The sequence below is a fragment of the Drosophila hydei genome, unplaced genomic scaffold (genome assembly GCF_003285905.1).
Source record: "Drosophila hydei strain 15085-1641.00,03,60 unplaced genomic scaffold, DhydRS2 tig00008128-arrow-arrow-pilon, whole genome shotgun sequence".
NCBI classification, from domain to species: Eukaryota; Metazoa; Arthropoda; class Insecta; order Diptera; family Drosophilidae; genus Drosophila; species Drosophila hydei.
Genome location: NW_022045838.1, coordinates 1,752,562 through 1,774,383, shown reverse-complemented (window position 1 = coordinate 1,774,383; position 21,822 = coordinate 1,752,562). Strand labels below are relative to the sequence as shown.

At 39.5% G+C, this 21,822-nt stretch overlaps 1 protein-coding gene across 6 annotated transcripts in view; it reads right to left on the bottom strand.

Annotated features, from left to right (window-relative positions):
* LOC111602934 (RNA-binding protein Musashi homolog Rbp6) overlaps nucleotides 1-21,822 on the bottom strand; it is a 201,522-nt gene that overhangs the window by 119,565 nt on the left and 60,135 nt on the right. For all 6 annotated transcript variants that reach the window (XM_023320284.2, XM_023320287.2, XM_023320286.2 and 3 more), the window contains exon 4: nucleotides 8,049-8,130. In XM_023320284.2, the coding sequence (XP_023176052.2) occupies nucleotides 8,049-8,130 (82 nt within the window). The remainder of the gene's footprint in view (nucleotides 1-8,048; nucleotides 8,131-21,822) is intronic.

Below are 21,822 nucleotides of genomic sequence, written 5' to 3'. Positions count from 1 at the left end.
ATTCATCATGAATTAAAGCTGTTATTTTTAGAATATTATATCTGAATTAGAGAGCGAATCTTTGCATACAAATCAAACCAATTTCTTATAGCTCAAAATGGACTTGCAAATTAATCGTTCAAGTTTTTTTTTAGCTAATTGTTCATTACTGTCATAATTTTAAATATTATACATATTTTATATTTTTTTAATATTTCCCGTCCTTAATTGTGCCAAAAATATTTAAAATATTTTTTAAAAATTTTTTGATTAGTTATTTAAATTAATTATGTGAGCCTAATCGAAGGCTAACTCCCGCGCTGCCTTCAAGAATAGTTCTATCTACAAGAGGTTTACTGAATTCTAAAATATTATTATGAGTGAAAATTTTAAGATAAAGATTCAAGATTAATTCATGCAATGAAATAAATAAAGCTGAAGCTGACAATAAATAAAGTTTCTCTCAATTCCAACAAGTTCCTAACTAAAAACCATTTAGAATTAATAATATATATACTTTTATATTTTTATATGCATATATATATATTCTATTTTAACATTTCAAAAACCTTTTCTATATTTTCTAAAACTTGTTAATTTAAAATGTAAAGAGTTACTTAAATTACTCAATCTGTTAGCATTTTCGCTGGATGCCCCATAATTTGCATGGCTAATTAAGAACTTTAGTTTTATATGTGGCAACAGCTGATGCTGTGGCCGTATACGAAAGTAATATGCCCCTGCCTGAAAGACATAAAAAGCGAATGCGCTGGGCATACGAGTATTTTACTTTCTTTTTTTTTTGTTTTTTTTTTTTGGGTGGGCTTTCTTTATAAAACTCATGTTGAAGAACGGCAAAAATACAAAACACAAAATGCGCATAAAAACGCGCAGAAAGCGCATGAAATAATCAACAGTAACAACAATGGTGCGAGCTGATGGTAGCACACGGGTGACCAGGGACAGCTAGAATGGGCCAGAGAGTGGGGGCCAGGGAGTGTGGGCTGCTATTGCCGCTTGTAATGCTCAGATGAGAGTACACACACACACGCATGCAGACGAGTTGACAACATCCGAGTGTGCGACTGACATCTCAACAACAGCGGCAACAAACAAGAGCAAGGCAATCCCTGGGCAACACAAGCGCAGCTGACAGAGGGGGGCGGGCAATGAAAGGGGAAGCGGGCAGGAGGCGGCTGTTGTGGAGCAAACGTCCTAATGGTCTTTGGCTTCGTTTGTTGCTGCTGGTGCGGCTGACTGATGTTTGCCACAGCCAACGCCATAATTAATGATGAAAAATTGCTACACACTCGCACACACACACACACACATGGTCACATAACATATGCAGTTGAGCTGCGCTGATAGTGGGTGTGAGAAAAACAGCAAAAAAAAAACAACAAAAAATATATATATATATATATATTTATATATATGTGTGTGTAAACCCATTTGGCATTGTGCTGCAAATTAACATGAAAAGGGCAAGCGGCGTTGCCAAAACAGCCGTTGGCCAGGCCGTCCAGTGGTCAAGCCAGTGGGCAGCAGCATCCAGAAGTCGTAGTCAGAGTTGGAGTCACATAAAGGGCCGCATGACAAACACAAATGAGCCACTAAAGCGTCGTGTGGACGTGGGTCTGGGGCCGATTAAATTGAGTTAATTATGGCCACGTTTTTGGATTGCTGTGGTAAGTGTAATGAGTGATTTGAAGCTGACAGCCGGCCAAGGGCAGCACAAATGCCACGCCAGGCCTGATGAGTACCAGAGACCTTATGGCACATCGCACACAAACAAAAGGCCCATAAATAACATTAAAGTGCTCAGCGCTTGCGAATGGAAACGAAACTTATCCTAATGGCAGCTAAGCTTAAGCGCTCTAATCAAAAGCATTCTGATGCCGATAAGTGAAATGCCAAAGGCGAAAGTAAATCCAGAATATTGCAATTATGCATCTTCGAGATATGCGTTCGGTAATGGCAAAGGCATTTCGAATTGCTTCAGTCTGACAAAGACACTGATGCCATATATTGAGAGAGAAGCTGTAAAAGCAATTGAAGCTATGCTAAAGATAGGAAACTTTCTATTTGCATAACGAGCAAACAAATATTTATGTAAATATTTTACAATTATTTGTATTTAAGGAGATTTTTCAATGATACTAGCTTAATATTGGATTAATCTTACAGTTAAAGCTATTGCATAACACCAGAATATAACTAAAACTTAATTAAGAGCTCTCTTCTGATAAACAATTTTATTAGCCAATTACAATAAATTCATGCTAGATTATTCCCAGATTAAAGTTTTACCAACTTAAAAGCTCTGTCCTGTTGGTCAATAATTGCTAGATTAATCTACAATTAAAGCTCCTCTAAGATACTAGCTCATGTCTCAAGCTTAACTGGAAACTGTAATGGTAGTCACCATTTGTTTTAAAGGCTTTAACTGACTGCAAGTAAGCTTAAAGCTCTAAAAGCTATCTTTCCATGACAAATTAATCAAAAGCTGATTAAAAAGTTAATTCATTTGCAATAGCTTAAAGCTCTAAAAGCTCTCTAAAATGTAGATTCGCTTCTACATATAACTATTTCAGCTCATGTTCAAAAATCCCTTTTGTGTCATTTCAACACATCTATTTATGACTTTTTACCTGAACATCAGCAATCTGTAAAGCACACCGGTCACACACACCCACACACAGAGAGAGTGGAGTGTGTAAATGTTTATAGATTCTAAACAGTTAATGGTTTTCAAAGTGTTTCGTGCTGTGTTTACTCTTCGACAAGCACTTCTTATCTAAGACCCGTTAAATTTATGTGCAGCATTGTGCAGCAAATGTTGCTTTGAATTATATCGCCGTCTCGATACAGATCCAGGTAAATTTATATACATACACATATATAAAACATGCGCTCAGCGTCCAGCGAATAAATAAAAATACAATTTTTGGCGCGTGTAAGAAACAAGACCAAAAAAAAAACACTCGGTTGAAGCAGCGAGCACAGCAGCAGCAGCAGCAGCAGCAACAACAGCGATAAAGAGGTGAATGTTGCGGGCATAGCTGAACCTGGGAATGCTCTATGTGGGATGTGGAATAAATGATGTGATAGATGTGGGTAGATAGCTAGATATGTATATACATAAGGTAAATTAAAATATATATAGGTATGATATTATATATAATATAATAAATGAGACCTGCATTTTGTAGATATATATATTATAATAAATAAAGAAATATTTGTCTTTGTACATTTTACAGGTTTTACTTCAAGCATTTGCAATTATTACTTAACAATAAATGAGCACAAGAAATGTAGGCAAATTGTCTGTATAGCTATTTCTAGAACCTACCGATTCTAACATGAACAGGCTTCACTATCAAGCATTGGCTCAACTTTCCTCTACTAGTCTTGCTGCGCTTTAACCATTTGAGAATTGTATTATTTCAGCTTTTTCACAGAGTACAAGAGCGAGAAAAAGCCAGCATACATGTACATTTATACAGATTGAAATATATATAAATATATATGCAAGCATAAACAGGTTATTGACGGACACCTCAGTGGACAGTGTGAGAGCATTGAAGAATTAACGCACATTCAGAAGGTAAGACCATCGAGTAGAGGGACATTAGGAAAGTGCCGTCTGCTCCACTTACACGCCATAGTACATAATGGCAATAGAAATAACAGATTATGCAATATTTTAAAAATTTGATTTTATAGCTCAAGCAATGTATATAGTATATAATCGATATATCTACATCTACCAGTTCAAAGAGCGCTGAAAACTTCTTCAATCTTTCACTATTCAACAATTAAATAATCACATTATGACTACGTATCTATATGCTTATCGCCATTATCCACATTATCTTCATTATCCATATTATCCAAATATATCTCCACAGTTGTTGAGCTGCTTAAATAACTTTTTCTTATATACCACACAACCTTCCCTTTAGCTGCACCTTCTTCAATCAAATTTAAGTTACAAATTTTAATCTGCTTCTGCTCCACTTAGATTTCCCACTTTCCTTCATATACAATTAAAGCAAAGCTAATTTATAGCTTAAGCACTGGGACACTTTGAACCACTTTTTCGTGCACAATAACATTCGCATCGTTCCTAAATGCGAGCTGACAGCTACTTCAGAAAACTTTCCACTGCGTTGCAAGCTGCATGAGAAATGTGTTAAGCCTTGACCTGTTGGTAAGGGCATGGGAAAACATTAACAAGAGAAAGAAAAATTTAACTTAATTGCCATGCACAAAAATGCGTGAGGTGGCAAATGCCCCCAGCACCGAACTCCCTAGCACCCAGCCCCAACCCCTAAATGCCTGGCAGTCATAAAGGGGTGTTATATTTGTTGTTCCTCTTGTTGTTGTTGCTGTTGTTGTTGCTGTTACTGCTGCTGCTGCTACTGCTGCTGCTTTCGGGCGTATTTTGTGGGCTTGCTTGTGGTTGTTGGCACCGGGTCTCTGGGTCTCTGCGTTTGGCGTGCGTGCGCCGTGCGATATAATTTATGTTTCAATAACTTTCCAAACTCATTGAAAAGTCGCTTATGTTTGCTTCAATGGTGGCAGGCAACAACAATAACAACAACAACAATGTGCATGAGAAGAATGTTAAAAGTACAACAATAAATTGTTTGGATTTACTTATGCTGCTGCTGGGGCTGTGAAGCCTGTGAGGGGGCGTGTTGAGGCAGTGTTTGGGTCTGGAGCCGCCTGCTACAGCTGCCATTTGCCATTTTACTCAATTTTTATTGTTGTTGCACTTCAGCGACCCGCTTTGTCTCTGCTGCCACAACAACAGCAAAAACTCGCTTAAGTTGCAAAAGTTTTGCTATTTTTTTGTAGCTCCCAGCGCCCGCTCTATCTAATGCCTCCGCTTGAATGTGTTTTGTTTGCCATTTGCTTTGCTCAGCGAGCTGCCTTTTCTTTTCTATTTTTTTCTTTTTTGTTTTTGTTATTTATTCCAGTCGCTCTTGTTGTTGTTCTGTTTTCATTTTGTGCTTTTAAATTTATTTGCAAGTTTTCTAATTTGTACTTCACTCCATTTTATTGTAATATACAATCTCATTTGCACACAGATAGAGAGAGTGAGAGAGAGCACAAGTGCTGCCTGGCTGCCATATCTGTGCTGCCGCATGTATCTCAATCTATCTGACTGCTTGTTGTATCTAAGCCAGCAACAGGCGAGGGCGTGAGCGAGGCGGTGGGTCGGCGAAGTGGGCGCCTAGTAGCATGCAATGCTTTCTTTGCCAGCGGTAAAATGTCTGCCCTGGTGCGCATATTTATTAACCGCACTGTTGACTCTCGCTGCGGCGCCACCAGCAACAACAGCAACAAGAGCAACAAGAGCAACAACAACCAGTTAGTGTGCAGCTTGTTGCTGTTGTGCCGTTGTGCCGTTGCTGTTGCTGTTGCTCTCAGTTTGAATTTTGTTGTCGCACCTTTTCAGGAATTCTGTTTACATTTATTACTTTGCGCAAGTTTAAGTGAAAAATTTCCATAAACATTCTTTTAAGCGACATAAAGTTTTTATTAAATTTTGCTAGAAATCCCTGACACGATGATATCAGCAGCGACAACGACAACGACAACGACAACAAGAACGATGCTGGCAACAAATAGAGCTGCGGAATTTACAAGCAACAACTACCAGAGCCCGTAGATTTCATCAGGCACAGCCTCAGTCTCAGCCTCGTCCTCAGCTTCCACCTCGTTGCCCTTGTTGCTGTTAAGACAGCAGCCAATGGCGTTGCCTGCTTTGGGAATCAGTGGAGTTGTTACTGTTGCTGCTGCTGCTGCTGCAGCACGCAGTTCATAAAAATTTTGCCAGCCAACGTGACATGCACAAAGGCAAAGGACACATGGCAGCAGCAGCAGCAGCAGCAGCAGCAGCAGCAGCAGTGGCAGTGGCAGCCGTGGCAGCGGCACTCACAACTGTAGTTGGAGAATGTGGCATAAAGTTTTGAACAGCAGCCAGCCGAGGCGCTTGTTAACCTGAGTCGAGCAGCTGCCAACCCATTCAGCGCCGCACAGGACATTAGATGAAATTCAATTAAAACAAGGATGTATTTCGCTTACAGCATACCAGCTGCCAGTACTTAAAAAAGAAAGGGCAAGGAATGCGCTTAACTTTTCGCACGCGCCTCGCTTAGCGTGCGCTCACATTGCGCATACGCCACGTGCGCCGCCATAAAACGCTTAATTTGAGTGACAGACACACACACACACAAACACACGCACACACATAAAAGTCAAGCTGTCATTGTTGCTGCTGCTGCTATTCGTGATTATCGCAGCTCAAATTCAATTGCAATTGACTCATTAAATGCCGCTCATTATTCATACCGTCCGCAAAAACCAGCTAATTTACGTTAAGCATTTTTGAATAAGGTCAGCGACAGTATTAAAAAAATATAATGAAGGGCGGCCTGATTGAGCGGGGCGCGGCTGTGGCAGGTGGTTTTGGTGCAGTCAACCAAAAGCTGATCGAAACCGCAACAAATGACAAACGATTCGAATAAACACAACACACGGCAACACGCACGAGCTGGGAGACAGTTGCAACATGGAAAGAGAAGGCACGCACACAGACATGCGAGTGTGTCTGCCAGCATCACACACACACACTCACTCATATACCATGTGGACTAAAAAAAAGAGGGAAAATCAATGAAAATGAAAACCAATTAGCGGTTAACCAAACTGTTCAAATTTGGAAATGGATGCAGTCGCGCATGGTCATAAACAACAACAACAAATGTAGGGAAAACGGATATGGAAATTTGTAGTCGAAAGAGCAGAGCAAAGCAGAGCAGAGCAGAGCAAAGCAGCACAGCGCAGAGCTAACAAGCGTCAATAACAAAAGCTGGAAAGGTAAACGCGGTCACCGAGATTTACCAGAATAATAATCAAAGTCTGGTCAGATAGCCAAACGCAAGGCATGAAAACAATTACAGTAGAATAAATGATTTTCTTTCCGCTTTCTGTTTGTTGTAAATTGAATATATGAGACTAGAAATCGATATACGGCACAGCTAAAATTAGTAATGGAAAATGAATGCTTGGAAAAGAATTTCAAATTGACTTTGAATGCTTGCAGAGTAGCGCTGGGTTGTTGTTTATCTAAGAGTTGATACTTATGCTAAGAGCAGCTGCGAATTACTGATGAAAGCCAGCAAGTTCAAAGCTGTAAAATGGACCAATATACTCAACTCTTTTCATGAGCAAGTATAGCAACTGTGGCTCACTTTTGAGTTCGCTTAACTACAGCTGAAAGCCTTTGAATAGACTCAGTTTGTGTTTTCAAGCCTTGAAACCTAGAAATAAGTTTCAATAAGCAAAGTTCTCAATTGTATTTTCAAAGTTGCTTCACATTTTTATTCTGTACGCTTCAAACTTACTTTAAAGCCTCAAGAGTTGCCGTAAATTGATTGAACGAACTAACGAAAACCTAATACAACATCAATTCAGCCATAGGTAAATTGTGCAAATATAAAAACACAAGTTAAAATATTAATTAATTAAATAGATTTATTTTTTATTATTTTTTAATAATTTTTAGCTCTGTCAAACTGAAACTGAAAGAGTGAAATCAAAACTAAAGCGAAGCAGCTTCCTTTAGCTTAAATACTAAAAGTTTTTACACTGAAATCGTTTATTGCCAAAATGTGAAAAGTGAAGGCAAAAAACTTTATGCTAAAGTTGAGTTAAGTTCTTGTTAAGTAGAAAATTGTATAAGTTGAACACTTATCAAAATATTTTACTATATAAATTTCATAATTTGCTGCAGAATACTAAGAGATGTTGGCTAGGAAGACTTCTGGAATCTTCATCTAACTATCTACTATATCTATTATATCTAAAGATATTACTGAATAGACATGTTTCTCCAACCATTCTCTTCTCTTACCCTTCCTAAATACCAATCACGCCTAGCACTTCAGCTCGCAACTCCTGTTTCCACCCTCCAAACACTTACTTTTCTTAATCTTAAACTCAACTTTTCTCAATTCAGAGCTTACAAAATAATTTTGATTTGTTGTACTCACCTGGATCTGCGAGTCGTGGGATCCTTCATGACCATTGCCTCAGAGATATCGCCGTAGCGTCCAAAATAATCGCGTAAGCTCTCTGCAAATAAAAACCAAAGCAACAGGATGAAACAGTAACAACAACAACAACAACTGTGGTAAATAATCAATAAGCGAAAGTTTATGAAATGTCAGGGAACAGTCATCAAAAACGGACGAGGAGGAAACTCCAACGGAATCACCGCCAGGCAAAAGTTACTAATTTTTGTTACGGTCTTCATAAAAATTCGCGCGCGCGTTTGGCCTCATAAATAAATGACGTCGTCTGTGGCACACACAAGCGCCAATAAACCCCATCCGCAGCCCCCACTACAAAGCCAATTGCTGGACATTATTCACATGCACACGCTTCAAGGCTCAACAAAAACCAACAGGACACAAAAAAATGAAGCGAAAAGCGAAAAACTCATGCCGTGCTGCCTCTTTGGCACTTGCACAGAAAGAGAGAGGGAGCGAGGGAGAGAGAGAGAGAGAGAGAGAGAGGAGATCAGCCCAATGCCCAAACCCCAGTCCCCAGCTTCAACTGGAAGCTCTGCCATGGCAGCTGTTGTCTGCGGTTTTGCCAAGCTAATCTGGCAGAGCAGCGTCGAGCAGCGCCGAGCCGAGCGCACTCCAGTGGCACGTACGCACACAAACGCAAACGCTGAAGTTGTTTCAACAAAATTGCCAGACAAACAGCGAGTCAGTCAGGGATTGGAGGTGGGGGCCCTGGGATGATGGGCCCAGGCTAACAGTTTGGCTGCGATTTAATGCAGCAAAAAGCCGATAAAGTCATCTGCTACCAGAGCTGGCAAAGAAATACCCTAATCCAGTCGACTGGCTGCTAGCGCGTTGCGTCATAAATTCAAACTACAATAAAAATTCAATAAAACAAACAATTTTTTTTGTGCTTGCCACAGCAGCCTCAGCAGCAGCCCTCATAGTGTAGAGGCAACAGCAACTAGTTGCGCTTGCCATGCTCTGTGGCAAGTGGCAAGGGCAAGAGCAGGTCGGCGGGTCGGCGGGTTGGCCGGGGTGCATACAACGCGCAGTCGAAATGCGTCGCGTGATTTACATAAGTATGCACAATAATTATGAACAATAAAAAACAATTTGTTTGCTTATGACAGTTTTCGTTGGCCATAAATAACAGCAGCAACTGGCGCAAATGCAGGCAGAGAGAGGGAAGAGAAGGATAAGTGCAGCTCGCTATGCGTGTGTGGCATGTAAATTGATGACAAAGCAGAAAAGAGACAGAGATACGGAGAGAGAGAGGCACAGAGAGAGAGCGCGCGCAATCAACTGCAGCGCTGTACCACGGTTCGTATGTGTAATATGGCATGCTACACTTTTGGTTAAGTTTTAATGGGGCGGCTCGCTCGACATTTCCAACTGGAATGACCTGCCAATTAGCCGCAGGTGTAGCACAACTTGTAACAAAAAGGAGTCAAACCTGCTCGAATTCGAGCTTTATTCATGAATGTGTTTGCCCGCGCTAGCAACCAGGCACTTATTCACACTGAATATGCAGCTTATAATATGCGAATTCATTGCGTTTAGCAAGGGAAAGGTTACTATTCCCGGCGACTATTGCCACAGTTGCCTGATTTATTTACTTGTTAACATTCAGATTTGATTTCAAGTTGGTGAATGTACAATTTATTGCATGAAAATGTAAAATATATTTGAGACGTAATTAAAAATGATTAAATTTGCGAAAATTGTTGTAAATAACTTATAAAAAAATATATACATTATTATTACAATTATTATTTTTTATTTGTAAAATTTTAAGTGTATTTAAGTATATGGGATTCAGATACATTTTCTTCGAATTTTGAATTAGACTTAAAACTTAAAATATTATTTAAAATATAAAATTTAATATATTTCCTAATTTAACATTTTATCAGATTTATAATTTAATTTTAATATTTTTATACGCTGCTCAAGTACTTATTTATAATATTTTTCAATCATTTAATATTTTTAAATTTTTTAAAATTAAATATCAATATTTTTTATAAATTTATTAAAAATTAATTAAATATTTTCTGATTATTTTATAAGCATAATGTAATGTTAATTCAAAAAAAAAAAAAATTAAAAAAATTAAAAATTAAGAACTTATTATTTTATATAAAGAGCATAAATTATTGAGTATATATAATTTAATTAAGTAATTACCTCATTTAAAACGAAAAGAAAACATATTTAATCTTAATGTTTTCTTCTATGAGAAATGAGATAGAAAATTCGACTTTTGTCTACATAAAGCTTAATATTTATCAAAATACTCTAATTTAAAACTCGCTTAGATTCTATACCTTAACTCCTTTAACATAATTCATAATTCGCACTAAATTACTAGACTTCAATACCAGTCAAAGAGCAGAGATCTTATTAAATACTTTTAAGACTAGTTTATCTAACTTTTAAAGTTGTCTTCTGCTGGCATTGTTCACTCGATGTCGAAAGAGATTTCAACTGTAAATCCATTGCAAACATCTGTCATATATCCGCACCATTCACGCATATCACATATGCCAAAATGGAAAATCGTATATACGCAAACAGCTGCCAACTGTTACCCATCTCACTTTTCTCTCGCTCCCTCAGTCTCTCTCTCTCTCTTTCTGTTGCTTTCTTGCAGTGTGTGCAGAGCTCATAACTCAATCAACTGCCCGAAATTAACTGTCCGTCAACCTTTCATTTACCTTTCTAACCCACTTTGTCGCTGTTGCTGTCGGTGCTGCTGTTGCTGCTGTTGCTGCTGCTGCTGTTGCTGCTGTTGCTGCTGCTGCTGGGCATTGCGAACTCGTCGTTTTATAGAGCGACAACCATTTCGCATACCCAAATACCTTTCCGCCCAATTAACCATTTCACATTTCTCTCAGTGCACAGCTACTAGTCCCACGCTCTCCCCCTGCCTCAGCCCCACACAGCCCCTCCATCAGCAGTACGCTCTACTCCTGCTACAGCTCGTGTGCATTGCATCGCTTTGTTCGCTGTCGTCCATTGCGACGCTCATTTTTGAGTGACAGCTGCAAAGTTTGTTTTGCATTTCATATTTGCGTGCATGCTCTCTCTCTCTCCACCTCTCCCTCTCTATGTGTGTGTGTGTGTGTCTACAGTGGCAACTGTCACTTGACCGGCTGTCAGCGTTGCGCTCAACCCCCACGGCCCACCCGCATCAGAGCCAATAGAAAAGCTAGCAAACAAAATAAATGCGCACATGCATAAAGTGTAAATGCGAATAAAAGCGCAGAAAACAATAATAAAAAAATAAATAAAAATTTATATATATATGTATATATGTATGTTTGTATATATACAAATGAAGAATGACAACAAAATAAAAAAAAAAAAACAAAAAGTGGACAACAAATTAAAACGCGGCCAACATAAAATTAAAATTTATTTGCTACAACAAAAAAAAAAGAAATATAAAGAACTGTGTGTGTGGGTATAAAATAGAAGAGAGTGAAAGAGAGAGATAGATGGAGAGTGAGTGAGAGCGAGCGAGAGTGAAGTGGGCGGAAGGGCAACAAAGTGGCAACAACGACAACAAAATATATTGTTGTAACGAAGGCAGAAGCCAAACTTGGATTTAATTAAAATGTTTACCACAGTCATTTCATTTTCATAGCCAGCAAACATAAATTTTGAAACGTACAGCCACAACAACAACAACAACAACAGCAGCAGCAGCAGCGCTGGCAACCACAAAGCGAAACAGCTGCAAGAAAATGCCCCAAAAAACCATTAAACTTGGCCCAGCACAACATACACACACACTTGGCAACTGTATATAAATACCGTTATAGAGCCAACTCTCAATTTGGCCAATTTTGATTGTTGCATTTGGTAAACAAAATTTGCCTGCCAAAACAAAAGTAAAATAAATTTGCAGGTAATTAGTTCAAGCAGTTACCAAACACACACTCCCACACACACACACACACACACATGCTTAATGTCAGCATTTATACGAAATCCATTTAGTAAAATTATTTATAAGAAAAGTCAACTCAAGTCCAACCCTCACATTGGCAAACCCAAATCCGAATCCCGTTTGCGGTTGCAGGCATATTAACCCCTTAACGTTACGACAGCAATCCCTGCACGGACCCCCCGCCCCTTCCACCTCGCCCTCTCTTGACAACCCTCACATGGTTGTATGTCAAAAGCACAATGCTGAAACCATAAATTTATGTGCTTTCTATTGTTTTTGCCAAAGAAAGCGGAAGTTGTGTGTTTTCTGTGACGCAGCTAAGCCAGCCAGCAACAACACCAGCAAACAACACCAGCAACAGCAACAACAATCAGAAACAAAGCAAAATCTATAGAGTGTACCTCTGCGACTAGCTAGTCGAAGACTGTATATGCTTATGCATAATGAATCTAATGGTCAAAGTCTTTCTTTCCTACTGATTGCACCTGGATACGCCATAGATGTGATTGAGTGGATTAATCTATCTGAAAAGCTAGATATGCCTTGGAGCATACTGAGCTTGAAGAAGAAAAACCAAAAAACTTCTATATAAAATAACTTAATTTTAAGCAATCATTTCTCTAATGATTAGAGTCGATTCATATTGAAAAGTTCTTTGATTTCATGTAACAAATAAAAGCTATATTTTACAGTAACTCGAGGCTATACAAGCTGACGAAGTTCCAAGACGGCAGCAGCCAAGCTGAGCGAAGAGTTCGCATAGAAAAAAAATTTACCAAAAATTCTATAAAATAGCTGAAACACATTCCACTGTATTCCTGACCTACTGCCCAGCATAGCGATAATGCTCCAATGGCAGCGTATAAAAAGGTGTGCGCTCAGGGATTTCAATCAATTGCGAACCAAGGCAAAAGAAGCAGCAACAAAAACTAAAGCTCTGCTCTCGGCCTGTTTTGTTTGAAAACGCAAATTGCTATTTTGTCTGCACACACACACGCACACATAGATAGAGAAAGAGAGAGGTAGCTGCTGATAGAAAACGAGAGAGAGAGCGAGGGAGAGAGAGCATGCCATGCCTGCTGTAACACATCCCGTGCCGTGTGGCATCATTTTTCATGCGCTCGAACAACTTTTGACAAAGGTCGGTCAAGCAAGTCTTAAAAACTTTGCGACAAGACAACGCACGTTTCATCTCTTGTTGCCTGCCACACCAGCAGCCCCCAGTCCCCCCCATACAGTTACGTACAGTGGCATCTGCATCTGCGTCTCGCTGCCAGCAGCTTTCGCTTAGTGAATTACGTCGACTTTAAGGGGTTAAAGTTCAGGCCAGTGAGCGCTACCGGGTAACAGTTGTCGCCGTTGGCTCTTGGCCCTAAGCCGTAAATAATAATATTTAGACAAAGGCCCAGCCCCGCAACGCGCCGCCCCCTCGTCCACGCAGCAAGTAAACGTAAAAAGTAAATCCCGCAACTTTCTCGCACTGACATTTTGATGCCCTAAATCCATTAGGAAAATTGTTGAAACTTAACACTTGATAAGTCGCCATACGATATTATCTCAAATTGAATTTAGTGTTTACTTAAACTTTTTTGATTATGACAAAAATATTTAATAATACTTCTATTGCTGCTCTGCTGCAGTCACATGTTGGAATATTTTTTATTTTATTTTTATTTCTGTTTTTTTTTTTTTTTTTTGTATTTATTTTTCTTATAACAAACGCACAAAAGTTTTCAATAGTCAAAGCTCCCTAAGGTTTTTTTTCTGAAATTTATAGGCCCCAGCGGCACTATAATGCCAGCCAGCAAAAGAAGCAGAATAAAAGGTTGCTGTCAAGACGTATTTGTTGAAAAATAAAATTAAATTAAAAATATTTCTATAAATATAGATATATAAATATGCAAGCTGAAAACGCTTTTCAGCACTTAAGATCTTAAGTTGCAATTATTGCTGCATCCGTAAATGTTTTTGCTTCTTCATATATCCAACTTCCTCCCACGCTGTTGTCTGTTGACAAGCTTTGCGTATTTAAATAAGGAAATTTTAAAATGATAAACAATAAGAAATTGGATTAGCCATTAGTGTGAATGCTGCGTCACGCACTGAGCTTGGACCCCATCTGCAGTCACGTTGCCACGCAGAGCCCCCAAAAAGTTGTTTACACGCGTCGACATTTTTACCTTTTTCGCCACGAAAGTTGTGCTAAGAAATTTGCCTAAGTTGGCGCGATTTATGGATAGAAAAGTCATAAACTTATGGATTTACCTTTTGACTTATGCAGCACTTACGATAATTGCATTGAATTGTGCGAATCGCAGAGAGCGTCGCTTGAGGCAGGGCAACTTTACATAATTTATGTGCGCCTGGCTGGCCGTCCGCTGTCTGGTTCAAAGTTGAAACGACGCACAAATTAAAATCAACGCACAAAATGATTGATGAATGGGCCCGGACGAGGGAACCAGCCGAAAATTGTGGGCTCGCCCTTTGTTTTAATAGTTTATATGGGAATTGAAGACGTTGGCAGGATGTGCCAGTTGCTGCTCTCCGATAACCGATATTGCCAGAGACCCAAAAACCATGGGGCAAACATATATATATATACATATATATGTATATAATATATACTTATGCGTATAAATAGCACAAAGTAAACGGCCCCCGAAACAAACCAAATAGAATGTCAAAAATCAAAGTCCAAGCTAAAGTGCTTGGGAAAACAAAAGCCAAACACAAGTCGCTGGCAAAACAAAAGGTGGCCAAAAACTTTCGCACAAAGGCGAAAGCAAAAACTTTCAGTCAAGTGAGCGAGGCCTGCTTATCTACCAAAGATATACCTCCATAGATCCTCCACTAGAGATGAGTGGGGGGACGGCTGTACCAGGACGTGGGCGCATCAAAAGCATGCTAATGTCCAGCTCTGGCCGCAACGCCCTGGCTGAAGGCGAAAGAGAAGTCAAGCACGAAAAAAGGGTCAAGAAATGAAAGCTTAGAGAGCTCTGATATGCGAATCAATTGATTTTGAGCCGTAACCAGAGAACTAAAAGGTGCCTCGATTGGGTAGCGACCGGCTGTCGGGCCTTACGCTGGTTGGCGGCAAATGCAAAGTTTGTTTTTGCGAATGCAGTCGAACGGAATAAATTTTTGCGCAGCGCAGGTAAATCGTCGTGGAAATCACTGAAGGCAAATTAAAAAGTAACTGACAAAAGAAAAGCGTAAAGAAAATAGAGCAAAGGCAAAGCCAAATCAAGCTCTCTCTCCCCCTCTCTCTATATATATATATATATAAATGTATATAGGCTATAACTGGGTGGACAAGTCAAGTCAATAAATGGCATAAGTAAGAGTCGAACAAAAGGGTCAAGCGTTGCGAATGAACTGCTGAGCGGGAGATTGCGCCTGGGTTGGGGGCTTTTTTGATATACGCAAGTTTGGGGGTGCCAATAAACCAAAAATGGGACGTAAATGAAACCGCCTATTGTATTATATATGTACATGTATATATGTATAGATGTATATATTTGCGTCAGACCTGAAGCTTCTAAGGATTTCCTTATAAATTATTGTGAATTTATGCGAATCATTTCCAGTCGGATTGCGCTCAGCCGCCATGGATTTTAACTTTATAATTGAATCCATTACTTAAGGAACGTGCAACAGGCGTCTTGCCAAGATTTCGATGTATTAAAGTGTTGGCAGGCGGCAACTCTTGTTGGAGTTAACCAACAGCCACCACACCGCACCGCACCCAACCAAGATATATCAAGAAGAAGCAAGCAAAAAAAAAACACAGCAGCAGGCAACAAACCCCGCACTGATTGCCAATTGCAGGCGGTAAGGAGCTGGCGCTGGGGCGAATTAAGTTTTTGGTTTGTTGGCTACACAAAAACCTCGAAATAAGTTTTAATTACGGGCATATGATGGTGGCCGATAATACGACGCGCGAGCGGGAGAGTGGGATGAGGAAGCGAGAGTGAGATAAAGAGCGCCAAAAGTTTTGCAGCCAAGGCAACCGGCGTCGAAGCCGTTGACTGACTGAAAAATTCTATTATAATTAATAGCAGAAAATTATAAAATTAATGCAAGACACACACAAACGCACACACAAACACTCACACACACACACACTAAATTGGATTCATTAAAAATGAAGTGGGTTTTCGAGCTAAAGGCTTATCCCAAACAAATTAAAAATGCTCCAAAAATTTAGAGCACCAGCGAAAGACGGACCCAATCCAGGCCAAAGGTTTGAGACAGGGGTTAGTCCGGCTCGTTGGGGCTAACAATGGTAATAATCGAATCTATAGAAACGCCAAGTTAATGTAATGAGCAAATGGATTAGAGCCCGATTTCAGTTGCTCAAACCATTTCAATAAATGATGTCCAAGCAGCTAGCAAATTTGAGAATATTTTGTTACCAAAAAAGTGCCTCAAGAGCTGATCACATTGCAGCTTATATTACAAATTTAATTTAAATATATTTCAACTGCTTTTATTAATATTTACTATAAATTATATAGTTTATATATTGTATATCTATTATATTTTTTTTTATACATTTTTTTTAGATTTTATACTTATATATCTTATACATTTTAGACATTTAATATATATATATATAATTTTTTTTAATTTTATAAATTTATTATATTTTTTATTTTAATTAGTTTAGACTATAAAAGTCTTTTATGTGCAGCTGAAGATGTTTTCATATTTCATATTTATATTTTTCTCTCTTCCGCTCTCTCTCATATTTTCTTAAAGCAAGATATACTTTTCCAAGACTTCATAAAACATGTCATTCTCTATATTATCTCACGTCCACTAGCCGCCCATAATAGTTCACAAAAATGCCCGAAAAATTCTTTGAATTTTGCCATCTCTTAGTCACCTCAAATAGCTAACTCTATATAATAAGAGGGCCACTGAAAAGGCACTTTATACGAAGCACTCTGTGGCCACTTGGCCAGCTCATCAAGTCAGCCCAGTTCAGATATCAACGCGCTTTCAAGTTTTCACGCAATTTTTCATACTAATTACCAAGCAATTTACTTCAGTGTTTATATACACAGAGTGTGCCACGCCTCGTCACCGTCGCACGTCCCCTTTCTTTATTTTTTTTTTTTTGATTGGCATTGTCAGCGGCAGGTGGCCGGCTCATTAGTGGCTTAACTTGGTGTACAAAATGCCGCACTTATGGCAAACAGCAACGACAAGGGGCATTTAGCCAGCATGAAACATGAAAAATCAGCAGGAACAACAACGAAGGCAGCATCAAATTGACACTTAACCAAAGAGACATAGAGAGGCAGTGAGAAAGAAGCAGCAAGATAGAGAGTGAGAGTGTGAGAGCAGCAGCAGCAACAATAAGCTGCCACACGTTGACCAGCAGCCAGTTGCAGAAGAAGCAGCCAGAAAGCAAAGAGCGCTCTGGCGACTGTGTAAACAAAGACGAGAACAACGTGCAGCAGGACACACGAGCGACAGGCAACAGAGTGACAGGCAACGAGCCTGGCTACTTGCCTGGCCACATATCAGTCAGAGCTGAGGGCCTTTAAACTTCTGCACTACGGCAGTGGTAGGCAGGGAAGGGAGGGCACTTGTTGGTGTCCATAAGCTGGCTGGGCAAACAGGCAAACAAACCCTACTAACAAGCCATAAGATGACAGCCAGCCAGTGACAAATTGTGCCAAATCGAAATGGTAAACAAAATGCCAAGCAGCAGCACTGGCCGGGGAGGGGGCGCTCAAATGGCCAGGGATCAGTCACGCCCACACCAATGCCAACAAATATGCAAATATTGCGCACAGCTGTTAATTTGCTAAGCGAGCAAAAAGCAAGAAAAAAAAACAAGAGAAAGCAAAAACAATATGAGCAACAATTGAGAGGAGCGTTTAAGGGGCTGGGGCTGGGGCTGGGACTGGGGCTGGGTAAGTTGGTGGCCTGTGCAAATCGATAGCATTACATTATTTATGCACGGCAATCAAATGTGCCACGGGGCGTATGCGCACTGCCAGGACAACGGCATGGACCTTGTCCAGTACAACAATTGCCTTAGCCTCAGCCGCGGCCACTTTGTGCGGCATTAGCTAAACAAATAATCATTACTTTTTCCATTTGTTTTTGAATGCTTGATGTCTGGAGCAGACCTCATCCCAGCACACGCACACGCTGTTTGTATATGTGTGTGTGTGTGTTTTTCTCTCAGTGTATCGATAGCCTTCACTGGCAGGCAAATAAAAATCTCTCACGCATTCGCAGCACGTAGCAAACGCCTCACACCCTGCCCACACCCACTTGACTGAGTTACGAGAAGGGCAGCAGCAGCAGCAGCAGCAGCTCCTCTTGAGGCACAATTTACCCCCCATCATGGCTCACGCATCCAACTCCCGCCCCACATCTTCTAGACTCATTTAAAAAAAGTATCAATTTCATTGTTACGCGCACTCGATTTTTTTCCTTTCTTTTCTTTAGCACGCTCTCCGACATACCCTTAGCTAGGGTATTAGAATATTATGACATTAAGCTGCAGCTTGTAACAGTTGCTCAGGTAGTTGAAGGTAAAGCTTCATGTCCTTAGACACTCACAATTTTATAGGTAACTGGATTTATTTTAAAGGTTTTCAAAAAATCTTTGATTGATCTGAGCTCTTGATTATCCTCAGTCTCTGAAGTCTCTAATCAACTCTCTCATATACACTTTCATTAATAGTTATTATCACTAATAGCTCTTTGAAGTTTCTTTAAGCTTCTTTCTTCTCCCATTTCCTTAAGTTCTGCTATGCTTAGAATAGTAAAGTTGAGCAGATCAAAATTCATCATTTCTTTTGATATATTATAATTATTTCCAATACTTATTCATTTATATATAATCGACAATTGTAGCTTAAATATTCTTCAAGTTTCTCTCCCCTATTCAGTTTTATATTTTTTCTTAACTTTGCTTAAATGAAAACCTTTTCTAAGCTCTCACTTTTGTATCAAATGAAGTTGAGTTCCTCAAGCTTCTCTCTTATCTTTTAACTTTTCATTCACCACTTCCTTGCATGTTTCAATCTTACATCTGATATAATAATAGCTCCCCATTTTATATCTTTAACATAACTTGAAGCTTGTCTATAAGTTTCTACCTTATTTTCTAACTCTTTCTGTTACTTTTCAGATGTTATAGCAGATCACATAGCAAGTTTCTAATTTTTAAGTTTTAATTTTTAATTTTATTTTTCATAAACAAAAATTTAAGTATTCCTCAAGTTTCTCTCTTTAGTAATACATTCGAACTTAGCATATTAAGAAGCCTTTTCTAAACAAACAAATTAATATACTCTCTAAGGACATTCACGAGCAAATTCCTCATTTCTTGGCTTAAATTCTCAGATATACTTTTAATAAATTGAAGTTGTTTCAAGTTTCTCGCTCATGCTTCAATTATTAATTTTAATATTCTAAAAAAATTTCTATAAATAACAATTGATGATATTTTTGAGATCTTAACAAAAAAATATATAAAAACTCGAATACTTTATCTGAAAACACTCCAAACCGTGCATTAAATTCTCTCCCTTTAAAGAAAGTTAAAAGAGTATACAAAATTCGTTATAATCCCTCGCTATTTTTATGCCTTATTTTTATTTGGCAGTGCAAAGTGAAATAAATTTTGAACGCCAATTGCAGGGGCCAGGCAATATTGGAAAATGTTCGACTTGGCTGAGGGCAGCTGTGGGGATCGAGCATGAAAATTATTGGCCAGTCATGACGTGAGTTTCGAGTTTTTCATTTTCTTCAATTCATTTTCGTTACGTTGTGCTGCGTTACGTTACATTACGTTGGACATCACGTTACGTCTTGTGACTTTTTGCATAAAATTTCAATAAGCGCATTGCGTCGTCGTCCACTCAAATGAGTTTTTCCAACTGCCGTCCATAGATTACAAATAGTTTGGGAGTTGAGAGTTTTGCCGTTTGCTTTTCTTTGACCATTTTCCTGCTTTCCTTTTAACGGGCACGAGGCTTTCGTTGCTTTGTTTTTCCCTGGAGGCAAATTTTTGAGCTAATCCTGCGCTACAGCTGAGCTGAAGGGATAATGCATCATTTGTGGTCAAAATGGCAAACGCGTTAAGTTTTTATGGCCAACGACTTTTTGGATCTAGACCAAATTCTCTCTCTCTCTGCGCCTTTGTGTGTGTTTTGCTCTGCTCGTTTGCTTTGTACTTTATTTTATCGCTCTTGGCAGCCACACCAATAACCAAAACAACAATAAAAACAGTCAAAAAGCACTCGAAATGCCAAATGAGCTGCTGCTGCTGCTGCTGCTGCTACTACTGCTGCATGCCCCTTCAGCTACGCCTTCTATTTGCCTAATGGGCCCCTAAAGTGTGGCCCAACGCCCCGCCACGCGCACCTTTGCAATTAATCCGCGCGCCCCAGCCACGCCCACGCTTTTTTCCTAAAGGAATGCCAGCCACCACCGCCGCCCACTACCTGCCCGCCTAGCCAGAAGTTTTTCATAAACAGAATCCCGCAGAAATCTGCTGGCTGCCAGCAACAGCAACGAAACATTTGAAGCCACGACTGCAATTTGGCAGCGATTTTGCTTTGCCGCAGAGAACTTGCTTACCCCCCTACCCCCTGGGAGCTGGGGCGTGGCTGGCAAGAGCTGGGAGCGTAGGGGCCGCAGCAAATGCCGGCTGCTATTTTCGGTCTCAAGTGACAAATATTAGAGCAGTCTTTATCGCTAATTAGACTTTGTAGCCGTAAATCTGTTGTCATTTCTTGTTGCTGCTGCTGCTGCTGCTATTGTTGTAAATGTTGTTGTTATTGCTGCTGCTGCTGTAATTGTCGTGGCCAAAGCCAACAAACCCTCCCGCTTTTTTGGAGGCGCCCCTACGCACCCAGTGAGAGATGGCAAATGCGTTTCAAAGTTTGCCAAGTTGCCGAAACTGATGCCGGAAGCATTCGCTAGACTCTTGAGACCGAAAATTGAGCAGAGCGACGCAGAGCTACGTCTGGGAAAAGGACATTCAGGGCACAACTGAATACATATGTGAGTCGCGTGTGCACTAATATGAATGCAGACGCGATTCGAGCGATAAAATAAATTAATGCAAAGACCAAAAAACTTTTCGAATCGCGAAGAGCGAAAAACAACAAGAAAACGCTTAAGGAAATTAATGAAATAAAATAGCTACTAAATATTAGAGCATATAAAGTTTATGTTCTGGCTCAAATTATTGTCATATTCCACTTCCTGTTTAGTTATCTTTAATGACAAGTTTGACCCGGCATCAGTCAATTTTGAACAGGCGAAATTAAAAGAAAAAGTTAATCAAAGTTGTTAGACTTAAAGGCAGATATGTTTTTGTGTCGTGTACTTTAATCTATAAATATTTTTCTGTTCTATCTGTGCTTCTCTGTCTCTCATTCTATAGCTCTCTCTATAATTCTCTCTATAACTCTCTCTATAACTTTCTCTATAACTCTCTCTTTATAATTCTCTCTATAACTCTCTCTATAACTCTCTCTTCAACTCTCTCAATAACTCTCCCTATAACACTCACTATAACTCTCACTCTCTGTCTCTATATCTTGCTCTTTTTGTCTGTCTCAGTCTGTCTTCCACTTTCTTGTCTCTTTCACTATCTACTAAGTCTCTCTCTTTCTACTTTTCATCTTATATCTTTACCTGCTTTTCTTTCTTTATATACTACTTTTATTTTCTGTCAATCTTTAAGTCTCGCTCTTGCGCTCTCCCTCTTCTTCCAACTCTTTTTCTCTCTCTTAGCGTCTCTATTCTATCTCTCCC